At 44.6% G+C, this 20,567-nt stretch overlaps 2 protein-coding genes across 7 annotated transcripts; both read right to left on the bottom strand.

The window, feature by feature from the left end:
* Window positions 1-355: 355 nt before the first annotated feature.
* LOC124014317 (thyroid receptor-interacting protein 6-like) lies at window positions 356-5,985 on the bottom strand. Of its 5 annotated transcripts, none has more exons than XM_046329167.1 (10): window positions 5,909-5,985; window positions 5,337-5,541; window positions 4,927-5,060; window positions 4,572-4,685; window positions 3,819-4,394; window positions 3,556-3,652; window positions 3,230-3,399; window positions 2,859-3,037; window positions 2,113-2,233; window positions 356-1,970 (listed from the first exon to the last, which is right to left on the bottom strand). In XM_046329167.1, exons 2-10 carry the CDS (start codon window positions 5,530-5,532, stop codon window positions 1,839-1,841), a joined length of 1,719 nt encoding a protein of 572 aa, XP_046185123.1. In that variant the 5' UTR covers window positions 5,533-5,541; window positions 5,909-5,985; the 3' UTR covers window positions 356-1,838. The 5 variants fall into 5 exon arrangements, with proteins under 5 accessions (XP_046185123.1, XP_046185121.1, XP_046185124.1 ...); XM_046329165.1 differs by having other exon boundaries at window positions 5,774-5,978; XM_046329168.1 differs by having other exon boundaries at window positions 3,556-3,649; window positions 5,774-5,978.
* A 3,220-nt stretch (window positions 5,986-9,205) lies between these two features.
* On the bottom strand, window positions 9,206-18,589 carry LOC124014445 (thyroid receptor-interacting protein 6-like). 2 transcript variants are annotated; one of them, XM_046329427.1, is made up of 13 exons: window positions 18,507-18,589; window positions 17,940-18,150; window positions 17,520-17,656; window positions 17,149-17,262; window positions 13,353-13,560; window positions 12,908-13,044; window positions 12,530-12,643; window positions 11,755-12,324; window positions 11,439-11,535; window positions 11,113-11,282; window positions 10,729-10,907; window positions 9,893-10,013; window positions 9,206-9,742 (listed from the first exon to the last, which is right to left on the bottom strand). In XM_046329427.1, the coding sequence occupies exons 2-13, from the start codon at window positions 18,139-18,141 to the stop codon at window positions 9,617-9,619; spliced, it is 2,175 nt and encodes a 724-aa protein (XP_046185383.1). In that variant the 5' UTR covers window positions 18,142-18,150; window positions 18,507-18,589; the 3' UTR covers window positions 9,206-9,616. The 2 variants fall into 2 exon arrangements, with proteins under 2 accessions (XP_046185383.1, XP_046185384.1); XM_046329428.1 differs by having other exon boundaries at window positions 11,439-11,532.
* Window positions 18,590-20,567: the final 1,978 nt, after the last annotated feature.

The raw sequence follows: 20,567 nt of genomic DNA, 5'->3' as shown, positions 1-20,567 counted from the left end.
TCCTTGCTTCAGGGCCTGAACTAGGCAGTTAGATCTGGGTATCATTTTAGGAGAGGGGGGGTCAAAGGGGTCTGAGACTCGAGGTTAAATACCTATTTCTTACAATGTCACAGGTACTGTAAATGACAGCTACTTAATTGGTTGCATTGAAGACCTAGAATGGTTATGCTAGACCTCAAATCAAACGAACTTACTTAGTAGACCATTAAACTAAGTCGCCTTTCCATAGGTTGTCATGTGTAATAACACAGAATTGGTTGGGGACTAATACAGTGGTTTATCGAAATACATACACATAGTGTAGTTTAATAAAATATGGTTTATTGTTTTTGATCATACTAAAAATCGGCATTAAAGAAAGAAATAAAGCTAATCATTCACACGTCTACTTCATATGCAAGTCAAATTGTACAAACCTGCTCAGTCCATTCCACTCAGACAAATATCATTCAGCAGTGGAACATAAAATTAAACAGTTACAAAGTGATGACCATTACCCTCATAATCACATTTACACATCTTAGTGACAATAGCGGTTAATAAGTGAAAAATGCTGTTCAACACAGGGACCATATTGTGCTCATTGACCTATACGCTGAGAAGAATCAAATACTGAAACACATGATTCTGGACAAAGAAAACAATATAATTGATTTTAAGGGTCTTGTAGTCAGAACAGAAGCTTCAAAACATACTAGCAGTTTTTACATTAAAACAAAGACAGCGGGATGGAGAATCTCAAGGAGAAATTACACCACAATGTGTGAATAACTACAATGTCGCAGAGTTACTTAAACACGGCCAACAAAGCAAACTCCTAAGGCTAAGCTTACACGTGGCAAGCATGGAGATGCCCCTCTCAGTAAGACGAGCATACTTAATCGCGCCGCAGTCATCTTCATATTAAAGTATCAAATCAACCCAAGTGTTAAAAGGAAAAATATCTAAAAAGCACTTTCACATATTAAAAGATTGAGTTTGGACTGTATACAAGTAACATTCTCTGAAATGCAGTACCAGTTGTTTACAATTCACTGTCCTGCGGAATAAAATATTTGTTATGTTCTGACATGTGGTTCAAGATTTAATTATATTGACAGATTACTACAGAATTGAACATCCAATGAGATCAAAGCAATGACGTCAGTGATCTTGTTCACTCTAATCAATCTTCCTAAAAACTAAATTCACTACACAACGCACACCGACTACACCCACTAGCTCTGCCATGAAAGGTCTCCAGACACATTCACTCCACAACAAAAACACCTGTAATATAAATTCAGTCACGGAAATACCTTTCATATGTGCACTTTGCTCATGAGGCAGTTCAGCACTGTTATTGACTTCAGTCCAAGTATTAGAACATATATTTTGTATACCACTGGTCAGTTACCCCACAGCCAGGAAGACACAGTATACCTCATCCTCAATAACACCTCATTTTCCTACTCAGCCTCCACAATGTCAATCCCATCGGTATCTGGAAGGATGGTGTGTGTGAGGGTGCGCAACATGCAGGAAAGTGTGTGAGACAATGTGCAACATGCAGGAAAGTGTGAGATAAGCAGTGGTGCAGTCAAAGGTCTGAATGGGGGGGGTAGTGCAGCCCTCAGCTTTATTCTTCAGATGCCCGAAGATAAGCCATGAGCTGATTAAAGTGAAGGGGGATGAAGTTGTTCTTCGGCACTGATCAAGTCAGTTTAACATCTCCTTGTTGTTAAGGTTCATTCCAGATCTGTTTTTAGACCAACTTTTACCCCAGAGCAAGTGAAAGTAATGGAACGGTTGACGGGGGGGGGTCATCGGTTAAAGGTCAGAGGTGACTTCCTAGTTGGTTAGCAGTCAGTTGAGATTTTGTCTGAGGGGTTCAGGATGTGCTGGGCGCTGCAGCCCTTACACAAGATGTGACCATCCAGGGGGTAACAGCATCGCTCCTCACCCTCAGAGGACAGGAGCAGACCACACTCCTGGAGGGGACAAAGAAAATCCACAGGGTCAATCCAGGAACACTGGATTAGGTGCAACTGAGGGGTCTGTGTACATTTGATGTGATAGCCTGCCAACATCATTCAACTTGAGTGACCTGTTTAACTAACAGTGACCACTCACCTCACACACATAGCAGTTGACGTGGAAGTTGCGGTCCAGCGCCACTATACTGATAGTCTCATCCTGGCCCGGTCTGGGAATGATGGCCTGGCCACACACTGAGCAGCGAGGGGCAAACTTCCTGTGTAGGACAGGAAGCACCAGTGTCAACACTAAAAATAAACAGATAGTCTGTCCAATAGACTCATGTCTAAAACTTAAACTCGTAAAGTGCAATTAAGTTTTAGTCATGAGTATTGGACAGATGTCTGATTGTTGTGCTAGTGTTTCAATTGATTGACTGCCTAAAGTAAATCAGTGGCGCAGTAGTACAAGGCACTGCTTTTAGGCGTCACTGAAGACCAGGGTTCGAGATCTGTGAGGCGGCACACAATTGGCCCAGCATCATCCGGGTTAGGGGAGGGTTTGGCTGGCACGGATGTCTTCATCCCATAGTGCTCTAACGACTCCTGTGGAAGGCCCAGGAGCATGCACACTGACACGGTCACAAGTTCTACGGTGTTTCCACCGACACATTGGTGCGGCGTGCTTCAAGGTTAAGCGAGCAGTGTGTCAAGAAGCAGCGCGGCTTGGAAGAGTCGTGTTTCGGAGGAAGCACGGCTCTCGCCTATCCCGAGACCGTACGGGAGTTGCAGTGATGGGCCAAGACTAACTGCCAATTGGAAATCATGAAAATAGGGGTTAAAAAATAAATACAGTCAGTATCTGCCACAGAGTACTGTCAGTGTGGTCTCTATGTTTCTGACCTGTGGAAGTCGTCTATACAGTGGATCTGGGAGGTGGCGTCCACGGTGAAGGGCACGCCGTCCAGGCAGCAGCCACACACAACACAGTTGAAGCAGCGCGGGTGGTAGGCATTGCCCATGGACCACAGGACACGGTCCAGGATGGGCTTGGAGCACATGCAGCAGCGCTCTAGGATACTCTGAGGGGTGAGGGAGAGGAGCAGCAGCACACGTTCGGACAGAATAGTGAGAATGAAAATCCAATAGATACGGATATGGAGAGATGTGGCAATCAACTGATTAATTGAGAGAACACTACTAAAAGGAAGTGTAGAACAAAAGAGGGAGAAAACTTCAATACAAAAAGAGGACGGTCAGTGACAGCCACTCACAATGTAACAGCTCCTGCAGTGGCTCTGCTTGTCAATAGCATAGAACGGTTGCCCCCGGAGATGAGCCTGGCAGGTGACACAGGTGAAACAATCCACATGAAACACCTGCTCCATGGTGATACAGTCGCTGCCATCGTCAAGGACTTTGTCGCCGCAACGTGCACAGCAACCTGGAAGTATGGAGGGAAAGGGGAGAAGCGAGGAGACAAATGGGAGGGAAATATTGTGGAATTCAACAGAGTCTCCCAAGGGGAAATTATGATGTAAGTAACAGACCAGTCAACAAAAAGGACATACAATTTTATTAGAAAGAAATCAGAACATACCAAAGTCTTCCTCTGTCGGGGGATGATTCATGTCATACACAAACTTCTTAGTGGGCTGGCCCAACTCTTCCTCTGGCCTCGGAGCTGCTGTCCCCTGCTGGACAAATATGAATATTTTCCAGAAAAATCAGAGATTTTACTTTCCCATTTAGATCTGTGAAACCAAGAGACTGGAGATACAAGTATTCAAAAAAGGACCATAGTTTACCTTTTTTTTAAAAAAGACACCACAAGCATTAGATGTCTGAACTCCAGACACTCACCTTGCTGGGCTGATAGGCGGAGCTTGGTGCCGAGCCTGACTGGTGAGTTTCTGTGACTCCATTGGATGTGGGGCACTGGGTAGCTCTCCCTCCAAACCCTGCAGCACTCCCCTTGTAACCCCTCTCAGAGTGCAGCTCCTGGACTTGGGATGCAGGGTGGCGAGGGAACCAGCCCTGGCGGCCAGTCGGATTCCTGGGCGGGGACCACAATGCATGCTGGCGGTGTGGGGAAGGGGTGTAAGCCTGCCCAGCTTGCCTACCAGTCTGGAAGTAGGTGACAGTTTGGGCTGTTTTGACCTGAAGACTGAACCTTGGGCCAGTACGGGTGGAGGCGGTATTGTAGGAGGCAGGGAAAGGCTGGGGGTAGGATTTGGAGACCTCTGTGTCGTTTTCATCTGTCTGGGGGAAGTACTGGAGACCCTGGTGGGGATCACTGGGGTTTGGGGGTATAGAATAGTCTGTGGACTGAGGTGGGAAACCCATAAACAGCTGTCCCTGAGATGGGGCTCCTGGCTGGGCTGAGGGTCTGTAGTGGTCCCCCAAGATGTATTTGTTGTAAGGCACATTGTGGTACAGCTGCGAAATAATGGATAATCATTTTATGCATTCCTTACAATATAACTAACCAAGGCATAAATATCCAGAGGACCCAGTCAAACACTTTCAGACAGATATGAAAATACACAAATTCACATGTTTATGTTGGAGGAATCGTTTACTCCACAGTCCAATGTAGTCAGTCAGGTAGCCTACCTGTGTGCCGTTTAGTGTATGGCTGTCCTGCTCAGCCAGCATGCAGGTGAGTGAGTCAATCTCCGCATCACTGCTGGAGTGGTGTCTAATCAGCTTCTCAGGAGTTTCCCAGTGCTGGGAAAAAGAAAAAAATGGGTGCCTTCATAAATAATGTCAGAACAGGAGGAGATGGATAGGTAGAGGAAGTATAGTAATACGTTTGTCCCAATACATTTTTATTTGAATATTCTGAGCAATTTCAGGCTTCATAACAAAATTAAATGACTACAAATCTTTGCCTGGAAACTACACTAAACACCAGAGAACTGGACCAAGACAGTGAGAATTCCAGGTAACAGAAACAATTACAACCTACCATCAGCTGGTAGCGGTCCATGTGAAGGTTCAAGGATTGGTCTTCGTCAAGACCTTGGGGAAGTGGTTGGTAGTAGTGGTCATTAGAGTTAGGGTGAAACCCTGAGTCCTCTTGGTGGTGCTGCATGGGCCCAGCTGTAGAACACATACAAAACAGTGCACTTTATATTTACAAACAAGACTTAACCACAGGGTACACACTTATCATTAAATAACATGACAAACATTTTATTTACATCAAGAACTAATCACCACAGGTGTTGATGTACTCAGTAGTGTGTCAGGACCAACGCTGTACTCCAAGGCTTGAGCTACTTCTGATTTTCACAATAGTCCAGCACAGGTTCATTATAGCAAGGTTTCACACAAGACAAGCCCAGTGTAATGTAAGGCCCACCACTGTGTCCTTACCAGTAGGACTAGTAGCCAAGTACCTAGTGGCCATTCCTCCTCCGTTCTGGTCATAGACAACATACTTGGGCCGGGTGTCCGAGGAGACCTTCTTGGGCGGCTGTCTGTACACGGCCGGTCCAGAGTCCGACATCTGGGGGACGGGTCTCTCCGGGCTACCAGGAGTCTTCGGGGGCAGCCAGTTAGGACCAGACATGTCAGGGTTCTGAAAAAAAGGATTGTCGTGATTAAACAGTTAGACTATAAAAACAAAACACTTACATGTTGGTATTAATAATAAGATTCTCATAATACATTTTTAAAAAGATGCACTAATATTTTGCCAAGAAGAAATCCTGTCACTGCCACAAAAACATGCTTGCTGATTGCATATTTAGGTCACAGGTAAGCCCTGGAAATCCAAAGATAAGAAATCCTGGTTTCTTATGTCAACTCACATACACAGTTAAACAACAGGCTTATAGTTGAGAAGCAGGAAGACAGCGACACTCCCAACCATAAGGGAATTCCAGCAGACAGAGACAAAAGAGTATACCACAAAGCAGGTTCAATGAGTTAAGCAGCTAACTTGCCTAACTAGTCAGAGAGAATGGTTATTCTTTGGAAAGAACCTTGAAATGGGTAAGGTGCTGATTCAGAGCTTCCCTGGGTGCAAGTTTTTATTTATACCCTAGCATTACACAGCTGATACAAATAATCAAAGCTTGATGAGCCAGTTATTGGAATCAGCTGTGTAGTGCTAGAGCAAAAGCCAAAACATTCACCTGGGGGGCGGGGCATGACCGTGTTTGGGAAACCCTGGTCAATTGACTCAATAACCGAAACATATCTAAGTTTAACTTCCTTAATGAACCAGAAATTTCTGGTTGTTTATCAAAGTCAGCTAGCTCATTGATCCAGCTATGTAGTATACCACTATGTTCCACAGAGTGAGCCAACACACACACTCAAAAAACACGCACAATCCCACAAGTGCAAGATCTATGGCTTGTCTCACAAGAACAAAGTATGCATGTTAGAACCAGGTATAAACATGGAAAGTGTGTATATTGTTTTTATTCATTCTTGAAATATTTTCTGTAATATTGTCAACTCAAAAGTGATACCATTTCAAGAGGACTGGTCAGATTAAATGACCATAACTGTACTTGTTAAATGCTTCTAGTGTCTTGGTTCTTGAATAACTGACAGAAGTGGTCCCATGAAAACCCATCATGTTATGGAGTCTAGCAACAAAGAAGATCAAATATACATGGCCATATCCATGGTGCCAGTCAGGTAGTGGTTTCTGTAGTTGTATTTTATTCTATTGTACTCTATTGTATTTTATTCCACATCCTCCTGCTGAAGATGTTGGACCTGATGGCCACAGCAGCGGGGGAGAACGAGGTTCTACCAAACCTGGAGGAGGCACTCGGGGTGAGGTTGGAGGTGGTGCGCCAGCTACCCCTCAACCAATGGGAACACCTATTGGAAGACCTTCACATCATGTTAGCCCGCCTCCTCACCATCACCAAGCAGCCCCTCTTCTTCCAGTTGGATCATTTAAAGACCCATTTCTTACAATGTCACACAGGTACTGTAAATGACAACTACTTATTTTGTTGCATTGTTTAAGACCTAGAATGTTGGTTATGCTTGACCTCAAATCAAATAAACTTTGGAGAACATTAAACTAAGTATGGTGCCTTTCCATAGGTTGCCATGTGTAATAATACTGAATAGGTTGGGGTCTAGTACAGCGGTCTAGCAAAAGACATACACATGGTGTAGTTTGATGAAAAAAAAGGATGGTTTATTGTCCATGTAGTATGATCAATTGGCATTTAAGACAAAAAAAAAAAGCTAATCATTCACACACCTACTTCTAACTTGAGTCAAATTGTACAAACCACCTGCTCAGTCTATTCCTCTCATGGACAATGATTATTCTGCAGTACTTATCAATAGGATGCTGTGGAACAAATTTACACAGTGAACAAAGTGATGACCCTTACCCTCATAATCACAGATAAACATTAACTTTGTGACAATAGCAGCACAACAGGAGTTTAAAAAATAAATAAGTGAAAAATGCAACTTCTAGGGCTCAAAACAAGGACCTTCGTATCATTGTGCTCATTGACCTATACTCTTAGAAGAATCAAATACTGAAACCAAACATGATTCTGGACAAAGAAAACAATATAATTGATATTTTAAAGGGTCTTGTAGTCAGAAGGGAAGCTTCAAAACCATCAAATCATACTAGCAGTTTTTACATTAAAAACAGATGACAGCGGGATGAAGAATCTATAAGACACTTGCAACACAATGTGTGAATAATTCAAGTCTCAGAATTACTCAAACATGGCCGATAGTGCTTTGACGGGGATTAGCAGCACAAATCAAACTCCTAAGGCTAAGCTTAAACAAAAACCCATAATGAACACAAGAGGATATTCTCAGCCCACGTGGCCAGTATGGAGAAGCCGGTTTCTCAGTAAGACAATGGCAAGCATCATCTTCATTGTAAAGTATCAAATCAACCCAAATGTTAAACAAGGAAAAATATTTTTAAAAGCGCATTCACATTTTAAAAGAGGGGGTTTGAACTGCAGTACCAATTATCATTATGCAAATAACTGTCCTATGGAATAAAATATTATGTTATGACATGTGGTGCCAGATATCATTATAAAAAAGCTTGCATAAGGGCTCTCCGAGTGGTGCAGCGGTCTAATGCACTGCATATCAGTGCAAGAGGCGCCACTACAGTCCCTGGTTCGTTTTCAGGCTGTATCACATCCGGCTGTGATTGAGAGTCCCATAGGGCAGCGCACAATTGGCCCAGCGTCATCCGGGTTCGGCTGGGGTAGGCAGTCATTCTAAATTAGTGTGGTTAACAGAGTTACCTAGTCAAATTGAAAAGGTTGCATTTAAAATCAAAACTATTAACATCAAAGCATTAACTTCAGTGATCTCGTTCCCTAACCAATCTTTCCTACCATCTATTTTCTAAAAACTCTTATTCACTGCACAACACTGACTACACCCACTTGGTCTCCAATGAAAGGTCTCCAAACACATTCACTCCACAATCAAAACCACCTGCAATATAAACTCAGGTCACAGAAATACCTTGCATATGTGCACTTTGCTTATGAGGCAGATCAGCACGGTTATGAACTTTAGTGGTATACAAAATATATGTTCCATTATCTGGACTGTTACCCAACAGCCAGGAAGACATTGTATTCCTCATCCTCTTCCTCAATATCACCTCATTTTCCTACTTATGATCCTCCACATCGTGAATATCCATCTTTATTTTCCATGGAGCTCCTTCCATGTCCCACCTGGGTCTGGCAGGATAGCATGTGAGAGACAGTGTGCAACATGTAGGATAGTGCTTGAGAGACAGTGTGCAACATGTAGGATAGTGCCTGAGAGACAGTATGGATAGTGCGCAACATGCAGGATAGTATGTGACAGACCATGTGCAACATGTAGGATAGTATGTGACAGAACATGTAGGATAATGCGTGAGAGACAGTATGCAACATGTAGGATAGTGCGTGAGAGACAGTATGGATAGTGCGCAACATGTAGGATAGTCCGTGACAGACCATGTGCAACATGCAGGATAGTATGTGACAGACCATGTGCAACATGCATGATAGTGTGTGAGATGAGCAATGGTGGAGTCAAGGGTTTGGGGTAGTGCAGCCCCTGCTGCCTGCAGGTCAGGGGCTCTATACAGTACTGCTATGGGACTGAGGGGTAAGGAATAGGGTGTGGTGGAAAGGGAGCAGGGGGTCAAGTATATATATATATATATATATATATATATATATATATATATATATATATATATATATATATATGGGTGATAGTGTAAAGCAGAGGATACGGGAGGGGATAGTGGTCAAACTATTTGTCAATCCATGTTTCAATACCCTGTACAAATAAAATTGGTCAAGGGAAAGTAAATGATTTCATATTGAAGACTGTCAGATTGAGGTTCAATAGTAGGCCAACTACTACTGATTACACAGCTTTGGGCATCTGAAGTATAAAGAAAGGCTATGAGAGGATAAAAGTGAAGGGGGATGAAGTTGCCCTTCGACACTGATCTCAAGTCAGATTAACATTTCCCCCTTGTGGTTAAGGTTATGAATAAGAGGAGTATAACTGATTTAAAATCTATTACTTAGGGCAACTTCTAACGCAGTGCAGATTAAAGTAATGGAAGAGTCATTGATTAAAAAGTCAGAGATGACTTCCTATTTGGTTATCAGTCAGTGGAGATTTTTGGGTGAGGGGATCTGGATGTGCCGGGCGCTGCAGCCCTGACATAGGATGTGACCATCCAGGAGGTAACAGACTCGCTCCTCACCCTCAGAGGACAGGAGCAGACCACACTCCTGGAGGGGACAGAGAAAACAAGGTCAATCCAGGAACACTGGATTAGGATCAACTGAGGGGGCTGTGTACATTTGATGTGATGGCCTGACAAACTGTGAACATCAGGCAACTTGAGTGACCTATTCTAGTAACACACAGTGACCACTCACCTCACATCCATAGCAGTTGACGTGGAAGCTGCGGCCCAGCGCCACTATACTGACCGCCGCATTCTGGCCAAGCTCAGGCACGATGACATGGCGACACACTGAGCAGCGAGGGGAAAACTTCCTGTGTGGAACAGGAAGCACCAGCGTCAACAATACGAGCTCAGAGGGTGGAAAACTAACAACAATGAGAAAATAATCTGTCCAATAGACATGTGTAAAACTTGAAATCTCAAAGTGTAATTCAGAAATGAATTGATCAAGTAATGTCTGAATTACACTTTACGAGTTTAAGTTTTAGACATGGGTCTGTTGGACAGATTATTATCTGATTGTTGTGCTCGTGTTCCATTTGATTACATTCCTAATGTACAGTCAGTGGTCTCCTGAGTGGAGCAGCAGTCTAAGGCACTGCTTGAGGCGTCACTAAAACTAGGGTTCGAGACCAGAGAGGTGGAACACAATTGGCCCAGCGTCGCCCGGGTTAGGGGAGGGTTTGGCTGGCACGGATGTCCTTATCCCACCGCGCTCTAACGACTCCAGCAGCAGGCTGGGAGCATGCACGCTGACACAGTCGCCAGTTCTACAGTGTTTCCTCCGACACATTGGTGCGGCGGGCTTCCGGAATACATGAGCAGTGTGTCAAGAAGCAGTGCGGCTTGGCGGGGTCATGTTCCGGATGACGCACTCGTCGCCTCTCCCGAGACCGTTTAGGAGTTGCAGCGATATGACAAGACTAACTACCAATTGGATATTGTGAAATTGAGGGTAAAAACAAAAAAACAAAAGTAAAGTCAGTATCTGGCACTGAGTAAGTGTAGTCTATCCGTGTTGCTGACCTGTAGAAGTCTGCCATGCAGTGGATCTGGGAGGTGGCGTCCACTGTGAAGGGCACACCATCCAGGGAGCAGCCACACGCCACGCAGTTGAAGCAGCGCGCATGGTAGGCCTTGCCCATGGAACGCAGGACACGGTCCAGGATGGGCTTGGAGCACATAAAGCAGCGCTCTAGGATACTCTGAGGGGGGAGGGAGAGGAGCAGCACAGGTTCAGACAGAATAGTGCGAGTGAGAATCCAATAGCTACGGATATAGATGGCGTGAAAGATAAAAAGATGGAGATCAACTGATGAATTGAGAATACTGCTTAAAAATAAATGTAGAACAAAATAGGGAGAAGAGCCTTCTCAATACATAAGAGAACAGTCAGTGACAGCCACTCACAATATAACAGCTCTCGCAGTAGCTCTGCTTGTCCAGGGCGTAGAACGTTTTCCCCTGGAGACGAGTGTGGCAGGTGATGCAAGTTATACACTCCAGGTGGAACACCTGCTCCATGGCGATACAGCCGCTACCGTCGCCAAGGACGTTGTTGCCGCAACGTGCACAGCGACCTGGTAGTATGGATGGAAAGGGGAGAAGACATGAGGCAAATGGGAGGGACATATTGTGACATTGAAATTAACTGTCACAAAAGGGGAAATGATGTAAATAACAGTCCAGTCAACACAAAGGACATACAATTTTATTAGAAAGAAATTGGAACTTACCAAAGTCTTCCTCTGTAAGGGGATGATTCATGTCATAGACAAACTTCTTAGTGAGCTGGACCAACTCCTCCTCTGGTCTCAGAGCTGCTGTCCCCTGCTGGACAAATATATGAACATTTTCCAGAAGAGTCAGCATAGAGATTTTACTTTCCCCATTTAGATCAGTGAAACCAAGAGACTGGAGATACAAGTATTCAACAAGGACCATCGTTTACCTTAAGAGGCTCCAAAAACCGTAGACGTTTACATTGATGGAAGCATCTTGCTGCAAAATTAAGCGTATCCACCCGTAAAGGAAAGAAAAAAAGACACTCACCTTACTGGGCTGATAGGCGGAGCTTGGTGCAGAGCCTGACCCCGATTGATGAATCTCTGGGCCTCTATTGGACATAGGCCACTGGATGACTCTCCCTCCAGACCCCGCGACACTCTCCTTGTAACCCCTCTCAGAGTGCAGCTCCTGGACTTGGGATGCAGGGTGGGGAGGGTACCAGCCCTGGGGGCCAGTCTGATTCTTGGGTGGGGACCGCAACGCGTGCTGGCGGGGTGAGGGAGGGGTGTAAGCATGCTCGGCTTGCCTACCAGTCTGGGAGGCGGTGACAGGCTGGGCTGTTTTGACCTGGACACTGAACCTCGGGCCAGTAAGGGCGGTAGTGTAGGAGGCGGGGACAGGCTGGGGGTACCGTTTGGAGACCTGGGCATCGGTGTCGTGTGGCTGGGGGAAGTACTGGAGACTCTGGTGGGGATCACTGGGGTATGGGGGTGTACGACGGTACTGGGGTTGGGGGTGAGAGGGGAAACCCATGGATGGCCTGCCCTGAGCGGATGCTCCTGGCTGGGCTGAGGCTTTGTAGCGATCCCCTGAGATGTGGTCGTTGTCATAAAGCTACGAACGAATGGAAAGGGACCATAAATATATATTTTATTATGCATTCCTTACAATGCAACTAATAACCGAGGCCTAAATATCCACAGGAGCCAGGAACACTTTCAGACAGACATGAAAACAAACAATGTCAAAGGTTTCTGTATTTAGATTCAGAAGAATCCTTTATTCCTCACAGTCCCATGTAGTCAGTCGGGTGCCCTACCTGTGCACTGTTTTGTGGATGGCTGTCCAGATCGGCCAGCATGCATGTGAGCGAGTCAATCTCTGCATCACTGTTGGAGTGGTGTCCAATCAGCTTCTTAGGAGGTCCCGGGTGCTTTAAAAAATGTAACAGGATCACATAATAAAGACGTGTGCCTTTATAAAATGTCACAACAGAAAAAGATGGATAGGTAATGAAAATGTATAAATGTGAAAATGTGTCCGAATAAATTTTAGTATTGGACATTATGAGCAATATCTGGCATCATAACAATATTACATTACTACAAATCTTTGCCTAGAAACTCAAATCAACACTATGGTGAAATGGACCAATAATCAGTGGGAATTTCAGGATACAGAAGCAATTACAACCTACCATCAGCTGGTAGCGGTCCATGTGAGGGTTCAATGATTGGTCTTCTTCAAGCTCTTGGGGAGGTGGTTGGTAGTAGTGGTCAATAGATTTAGAGTGAAACCCTGGGTCCTCTTGGTGGTGGTGCTGCATGGGCCCAGCTGTAGAACACATACAAAACAGTGCACTTTACATTTACAAACAAGTCTTAATAACCACAAGATACACACTTAACATTAATCACATTACAAACATTTATTTACATCAAGATGTTTATTTACGTCAAGTACTAATCACCAAAAGGTGTTGATGTACTCAGTAGTGTGTCAGGTCCAACGCTCTACTCCAAGGCTTGAGCTACAGAATAACGGACTTCTGATTTTCACAATAGTCCATCACAGGTTAATTATAGCAAGGTTTCACACAAGACAAGCCCAGTGTAATGTAAGGCCCTCCACCATGTTCTTACCTGTGGATCTTGTAGCCAAGTTCCTAGTGGCCATTCCTCCTCCTCTGTTCTGGTCATGGACCACATACTTGGGCCGGGTGTCCGAGGAGACCTTCTTGGGCGGCTGTCTGTACACGGCTGGTCCAGAGTCGGACATCTGAGGGACGGGTCTCTCCGGGCTACCCGGAGTCTTCAGATGCGGCCAGGTAGGACCAGACATGTCAGGGTTCTGAAAAAAAGGTTGTCGTGGTTAAACTGTTGCACTTTAAAACAATAACAAAACACTTACATGCGGGTATTAATCAGGTTCTTACAATAAAAAGAAAACAGCTGGACTGTCCTATTTGGGCAAGAAGATTTATCACTGCCACACCAACTTGCTGTTTGCATATTTGTCACAGGTAAGCACTGGAACCCAGAGATGCTTCAACCTGGATTTCTTATGTCACACATTCGAAGTTTAACAAGAGACTTATATTTGAGAAGGAGGAAGACAGCTCCATTCCCAACCATAAGGGAATTCCAGCAGACAAAAAGAGGGGTATACTAGAAAGCAGGATCAATGAGTTTGCCAGCTAACTTGCCCAAATAGTCAGAAAGAAACTTTAAAAAGGTATGGCCTGATTCAGGGCTTCCCAAACTCTGTCCTGAGGCCCCCTGGGTGCACTTTTTTCTTTTTGCCCTAGCAATACACAGCTGATTCAAATAATCAAAGCTTGATGAGTCGGTTATTTGAATCAGCTGTGTTGTGCTAGGGCAAAAGCCAAAACATGCACCTGGGGAGGGGGTCATGACTGAGTTTGGGAAACCCTGGTCTATTTGACTTAACCAAAAAATGTTTTTTAATTTTCTTAATGAACCAGAAAATCTAGTTATTTCTGGTTGTTTATCAAAGTTAGCTGGCTAACTCATTGATCCAGCTATGTAGTATACCACTCTGTTCCACAGAGTGCGCCAACACACACACACACTCAAAAAACAAAATCCCACAGGTGTGAGACTTATGGCTTGTCCCACTATTACCCACGGGTCTGTATCCACTACAATAGTTATTGTCTCTGACGTTTACGATCAACTCTAAATGATCCCAAATGAAGTTGTAGCGTATCGTATATGAAGGCATTGTGAGAGGTTGAGTCTTTCAGTCTGACAAACCTGCTGTTGGTAGCAGCAGGCGAAACATTTTAAAGGTGTATATGGTTTTCCTATAATTCATGAGCAAATGTAGCCTAACAATGGTTATTTTGACACTGTCAGCTGCTGTTCCCATTGTTTCCTTTTGGCGATAGAGGAACAAGATCAAGTAATATAGTCTATAATAAACAGTAATCATGTCAAATCAAATTGTATTTGTCACATGTGCCGAATACAACAGGTGTAATAGACCTTACAGTGAAATGCTTACTTACAAGCCCTTAAATTTAACCAACAACGCAGTTAAGAAAATAGCTATGAAAAAAAGGTAAGAGATAAGAATAACAAATAATTAAAGAGCAGCAGTAAATTACAATATCGGGGCTATATACAGGGGTTACCGGTAGATAGTCAACGTGTGGGGGTACCGGTGTCGAGGTAATAAGTACATGTAGGTAGATTTATTAATGTGACTATGCATAGATAATAACAGAGTAGCAGCAGCGTAGAAGAGGGGGGTGGGGAAATGCAAATAGTCTTGGTAGCTCTTTCATTAGCTGATCTTACGGCTTAGGGGATAGGAGCTGTTTAGAAGCCTCTTGGACCTAGACTTGGTGCTCTGGTACCACTTGCAGTGCGGCAGCAGACAGAACAGTCTATGACTAGGGTTGCTGAAGTCTTTGACAATTTTTAGGGCATTCCTATGACACCGCCTGGTATAGAGGTCCTGGATGGCAGGAAGTTTGGGACCGGTGATGTACTGGGCCGTACGCACTACCCAGTAGTGCCTTGCGGTCGGAGGCCGAGCAGTTGCCACACCAGGCAGGGATGAAACCTGTCAGAATGCTTGATGGTGCAGCTGTAAAACCTTGAGGATCTAAGGACCCATGCCAAATCTTTTCAGTCTTCTGAGGGGGAATAGGTATTGTCGTGCCCTCTTCACAACAGTCTTGATGTGCTTGGACCATGTTAGTTTGTTGGTGATGTGGACGCCAAGGAACTTGAAGCTCTCAACCTGCTTCACTACAGCCCCGTCGATGAGACTGGGGGCATCCTCAGTCCTCCTTTTCCTGTAGTCCACAATTATCACCTTTGTCTTGATCACATTGAGGGAGAGGGTGTTGTCCTTGCACCACACGGTCAGGTCTCTGACCTCCTCCCTATAGGCTGTCCCATCATTGTCGGTGATCAGGCCTAACACTGTGTCATCGGCAAACATAATGATGGTGTTGGAGTCGTACCTGGCCGTGCAGTCATGCGTGAACATGGAGTACAGGAGGGGACTGAGCACTCAGCCCCGAGGGGCACCAATGTTGAGGATCAGCGTGGTGGATGTGGTGTCCCCTACCCTTACCACCTGGGGGCGGCACGTCAGGAAGTTCAGGATCCAGTTGCAGAGGGAGGTGTTTAGTCCCAGGGTCCTTATCTTGGTGTTGAGCTTTGAGGGCACTATGGTGTTGAACGCTGAGCTGTAGTCACTGAATAGCATTCTCACATAGGTGTTCCTTATGTCCAGGTGTGAAAGGGCAGTGTTGAGTGCAATAGAGATTGCATCATCTGTGGATCTGTTGGTGCGGTATGCAAATTGGAGTGGGTCTAGGGTTTCTGGGATAATGGTGTTGATGTGAGCCATGACCAGCATTTCAAAGAATTTCACGGATACAGGCGTGCTACGGGCACTATGTTGGTCTGCTTGAAACATGTTGGTATTACAGACTCAGACAGGGAGAGGTTGAAAATGTCAGTGAACGCACTTGCCAGGTTGTCACCTCATGCTCGGAGTACACGTCCTGGTAATCCATCTTGCCCTGCAGCCTTGTGAATGTTGACCTGTTTAAAGGTCTTACTCACATCGGCTGCGGAGAGCGTGATCACACAGTTGTCCCGAACAGCTGATGCTCTCATGCAGTGTTATTTCAGTGTTATTTGCCTCGAAGCGAGCATAGAAGTTTTTAGCTTGTCTGATAGGCTCGTGTCACTGGGCAGCTCTCGGCTGTGCTTCCCTTTGTAGACTGTAATAGTTTGTTAGTCCTGACACATCCGACAAGCGTCAGAGCTTGTGAAGTACAATTTGATCTTAGTCCTGTATTGACGCTATGCCTGTTTGATGGTTCGTTGGAGGGCATTGCAGAATATCTTATAAGCTTCCCCGGAACTTTGAAAGCGGCAGCTCTACCCTTTAGCCCAGTGCGTATGTTGCATGTAATCCATGGCTTCTGGTTGGGGTATGTACATACAGTCACTGTGGGTACGACGTCCTAGATGCACTTATTGATAAAGCCAGTGACTGATGTGGTGTATTCCTCAAAGCCATCGGAAGACTCCTGGAACATGTTCCAGTCTGTGATCGATAAAAAGTCCTGTAGATTAGCATCTGCTTCATCAGACCACTTTTTTACAGACTGAGACACTGGTGCTCCTGATTAAATTTGCTTGTAAGCAGGAATCAGGAAGACCGAAGCAGGAATCAGGAAGACCGAAGCAGGAATCAGGAAGACCGAAGCAGGAATCAGGAGGACAGAATTCCTTACAATGCAACTAATAACCGAGGCCTAAATATCCACAGGAGGCAGGAACACTTTCAGACAGATATGAAAACAATAAACAACATCAACGGTTTCTGTATTAAGATTCAGAAGAATCCTTTATTCCTCAGTCCCATGTAGTCAGTCGGGTGCCCTACCTGTGCTCTGTTTTGTGGATTGCTGTCCAGATCGGCCAGCATGCATGTGAGCGAGTCAATCTCTGCATCACTGCTGGAGTGGTGTCCAATCAACTTCTTAGGAGGTCCCCGGTGCTTTAAAAAATGTAACAGGGTCACATAATAAAAAGATGTGCCTTTATAAAATGTCACAACAGAAAAAGATAGATAGGTAATGAAAATGTATAAAATGTGTCCCAATACATTTTAGTATTGGACATTGTGAGCAATATCTGGCTTCATAACAATATTACATTACTACAAATATTTGCCTAGAAACTCAAATAAACACTATGGTGAAATGGACCAATAATCAGTGGGAATTTCAGGATACAGAAGCAATTACAACCTACCATCAGCTGGTAGCGGTCCATTTGAGGGTTCAATGATTGGTCTTCTTTGAGCCCTTGGGGAGGTGGTTGGTAGTAGTGGTCAATATATTTAGAGTGAAACCCTGGGTCCTCTTGGTGGTGGTGCTGCATGGGCCCAGCTGTAGAACACATACAAAACAGTGCACTTTACATTTACAAACAAGTCTTAACCACAAGATACACACTTAACATTAATCACATGACAAACATTTATTTACGTCAAGTGCTAATCACCAAAGGTGTTGATGTACTCAGTAGTGTGTCAGGGCCAACGCTCTACTCCAAGGCTTGAGCTACAGAATAACGGACTTCTGATTTTCACAATAGTCCATCACAAGTTCATAATAGCAAGGTTTCACACAAAAGCCCAGTGTAATGTAAGGCCCACCACCATGTTCTTACCTGTGGATCTTGTAGCCAAGTACCTAGTGGCCATTCCGCCTCCTCCTCTGTTCTGGTCGTGGACCACATACTTGGGCCGGGCGTCCGGGGAGACCTTCTTGGGCGGCTGTCTGTACACGGCTGATCCAGAGTCGGACATCTGGGGGACGAGTCTCTCCGGGCTACCCGGAGTCTTCGGATGCGGCCAGGTAGGACCAGACATGTCAGGGTTCTGAAAAAAAGGTTGTCGTGATTAAACTGTTACACTTTAAAACAATAACACTTACATGCTGGTATTAATCAGGTTCTTATAATAAAAAGAAAACAGCTGGACTGTCCTATTTTGGCAAGAAGATTTGTCACTGCCACACCAACTTGCTGTTTGCATATTTGTCACAGGTAAGCACTGGAACCCAGAGATGCTTCAACCTGGATTTCTTATGTCACACATTCGAAGTTTAACAAGAGACTTATATTTGAGAAGGAGGAAGACAGCTCCATTCCCAACCATAAGGGAATTCCAGCAGACAGAGACAAAAAGATGGGTATACTAGAAAGCAGGATCAATGAGTTTGCCAGCTAACTTGCCCAAATAGTCAGAAAGAAACTTTAAAAAGGTATGGCCTGATTCAGGGCTTCCCAAACTCTGTCCTGAGGCCCCCTGGGTGCACTTTTTATTTTTGCCCTAGCAATACACAGCTGATTCAAATAATCAAAGCTTGATGAGTCGGTTATTTGAATCAGCTGTGTTGTGCTAGGGCAAAAGCCAAAACATGCACCTGGGGAGGGAGCCAGGACTGAGTTTGGGGAACCCTGGTCTATTTGACTTAACAACCTAAAAAAAACATCTAATTCTAATTTTCTTAATGAACCAGAAAATCTACTGTTATTGCTGGTTGTTTATCTGGCTAACTCATTGATTAGCTGGCTAACTCATTGATTCAGCTATGTAGTATACCACTCTGTTCCACAGAGTGCGCCAACACACACACACACTCAAAAAACAAAATCCCACAGGTGTGAGACTTATGGCTTGTCCCACTATTACACACAGGTCTGTATCCACTACAATAGTTATTGTCTCTGACGTTTACGATCAACTCTAAATGATCCCAAATGAAGTTGTAGCGTATCGTATATGAAGGCATTGTGAGAGGTTAAGTCTTTCAGTCTGACAAACCTGCTGTTGGTAGCAGCAGGCAAAACATTTTAAAGGTGTATATGGTTTTCCTATAATTCATGAGAAAATGTAGCCTAACAATGGTTATTTTGACACTGTCAGCTGCTGTTCACATTGTTTCCTTTTAGAGATAGAGGAACAAGATCAAGTAATAGTCTATAATAAACAAAAGTAATCTTGTCAAATCAAATCAAATTGTATTTGTCACATGCTCCGAATACAACAGGTGTAGTCGACCTTACAGTGAAATGCTTACTTACAAGCCCTTAATTTAAAAGAAAATAGCTATGAAAAAAGGTAAGAGATAAGAATAACAAATAATTCAAGAGCAGCAGTAAATTACAATATCGGGGCTATATACAGGGGTTACCGGTACATAGTCAATGTGTGGGGGTACCGGTGTCGATGTAATTGAGGTAATAAGTACATGTAGGTAGATTTATTAATGTGACTATGCATAGATAATAACAGAGTAGCAGCAGCGTAGAAGGGGGGGGGAATGCAAATAGTCTTGGTAGCTCTTTCATTAGCTGATCTTATGGCTTAGGGGATAGGAGCTGTTTAGAAGCCTCTTGGACCTAGACTTGGTGCTCCGGTACCACTTGCAGTGCGGTAGCAGACAGAACAGTCTATGACTAGGGTTGCTGAAGTCTTTGACAATTTTTAGGGCATTCCTATGACACCGCCTGGTATAGATGTCCTGGATGGCAGGAAGCTTGTGCCCGGTGATGTACTGGGCCGTACGCACTACCCAGTAGTGCCTTGCGGTCAGAGGCCGAGCAGTTGCCACACCAGGCAGGGGTGCAACCTGTCATAATGCTTGATGGTGCAGCTGTAAAACCTTTTGAGGATCTAAGGATCCATGCCAAATCTTTTCAGTCTTCTGAGGGGGAATAGGTATTGTCGTGCCCTCTTCACAACTGTCTTGATGTGCTTGGACCATGTTAGTTTGTTGGTGATGTGGACGCCAAGGAACTTGAAGCTCTCAACCTGCTTCACTACAGCCCCGTCGATGAGAATGGGGGCATCCTCAGTCCTCCTTTTCCTGTAGTCCACAATTATCACCTTTGTCTTGATCACATTGAGGGAGAGGGTGTTGTCCTTGCACCAGACGGTCAGGTCTCTGACCTCCTCCCTATAGGCTGTCTCATCATTGTCGGTGATCAGGCCTAACACTGTGTCATCGGCAAACATAATGATGGTGTTGGAGTCGTACCTGGCCGTGCAGTCAGAGTGCAATAGAGATTGCATCATCTGTGGATCTGTTGGTGTGGTATGCAAATTGGAGTGGGTCTAGGGTTTCTGGGATAATGGTGTTGATGTGAGCCATGACCAGCCTTTCAAAGAATTTCACGGATACAGGCGTGCTACGGGCACTATGTTGGTCTGCTTGAAACATGTTTGTATTATAGACTCAGACAGGGAGAGGTTGAAAATGTCAGTGAACGCACTTGCCAGGTTGTCACCTC

The sequence above is a fragment of the Oncorhynchus gorbuscha genome, linkage group LG25 (genome assembly GCF_021184085.1).
Source record: "Oncorhynchus gorbuscha isolate QuinsamMale2020 ecotype Even-year linkage group LG25, OgorEven_v1.0, whole genome shotgun sequence".
NCBI lineage: Eukaryota > Metazoa > Chordata > Actinopteri > Salmoniformes > Salmonidae > Oncorhynchus > Oncorhynchus gorbuscha.
The sequence above is the reverse complement of the archived record's forward strand: the minus strand, read 5'-3'. Positions and strand labels throughout refer to the sequence as shown.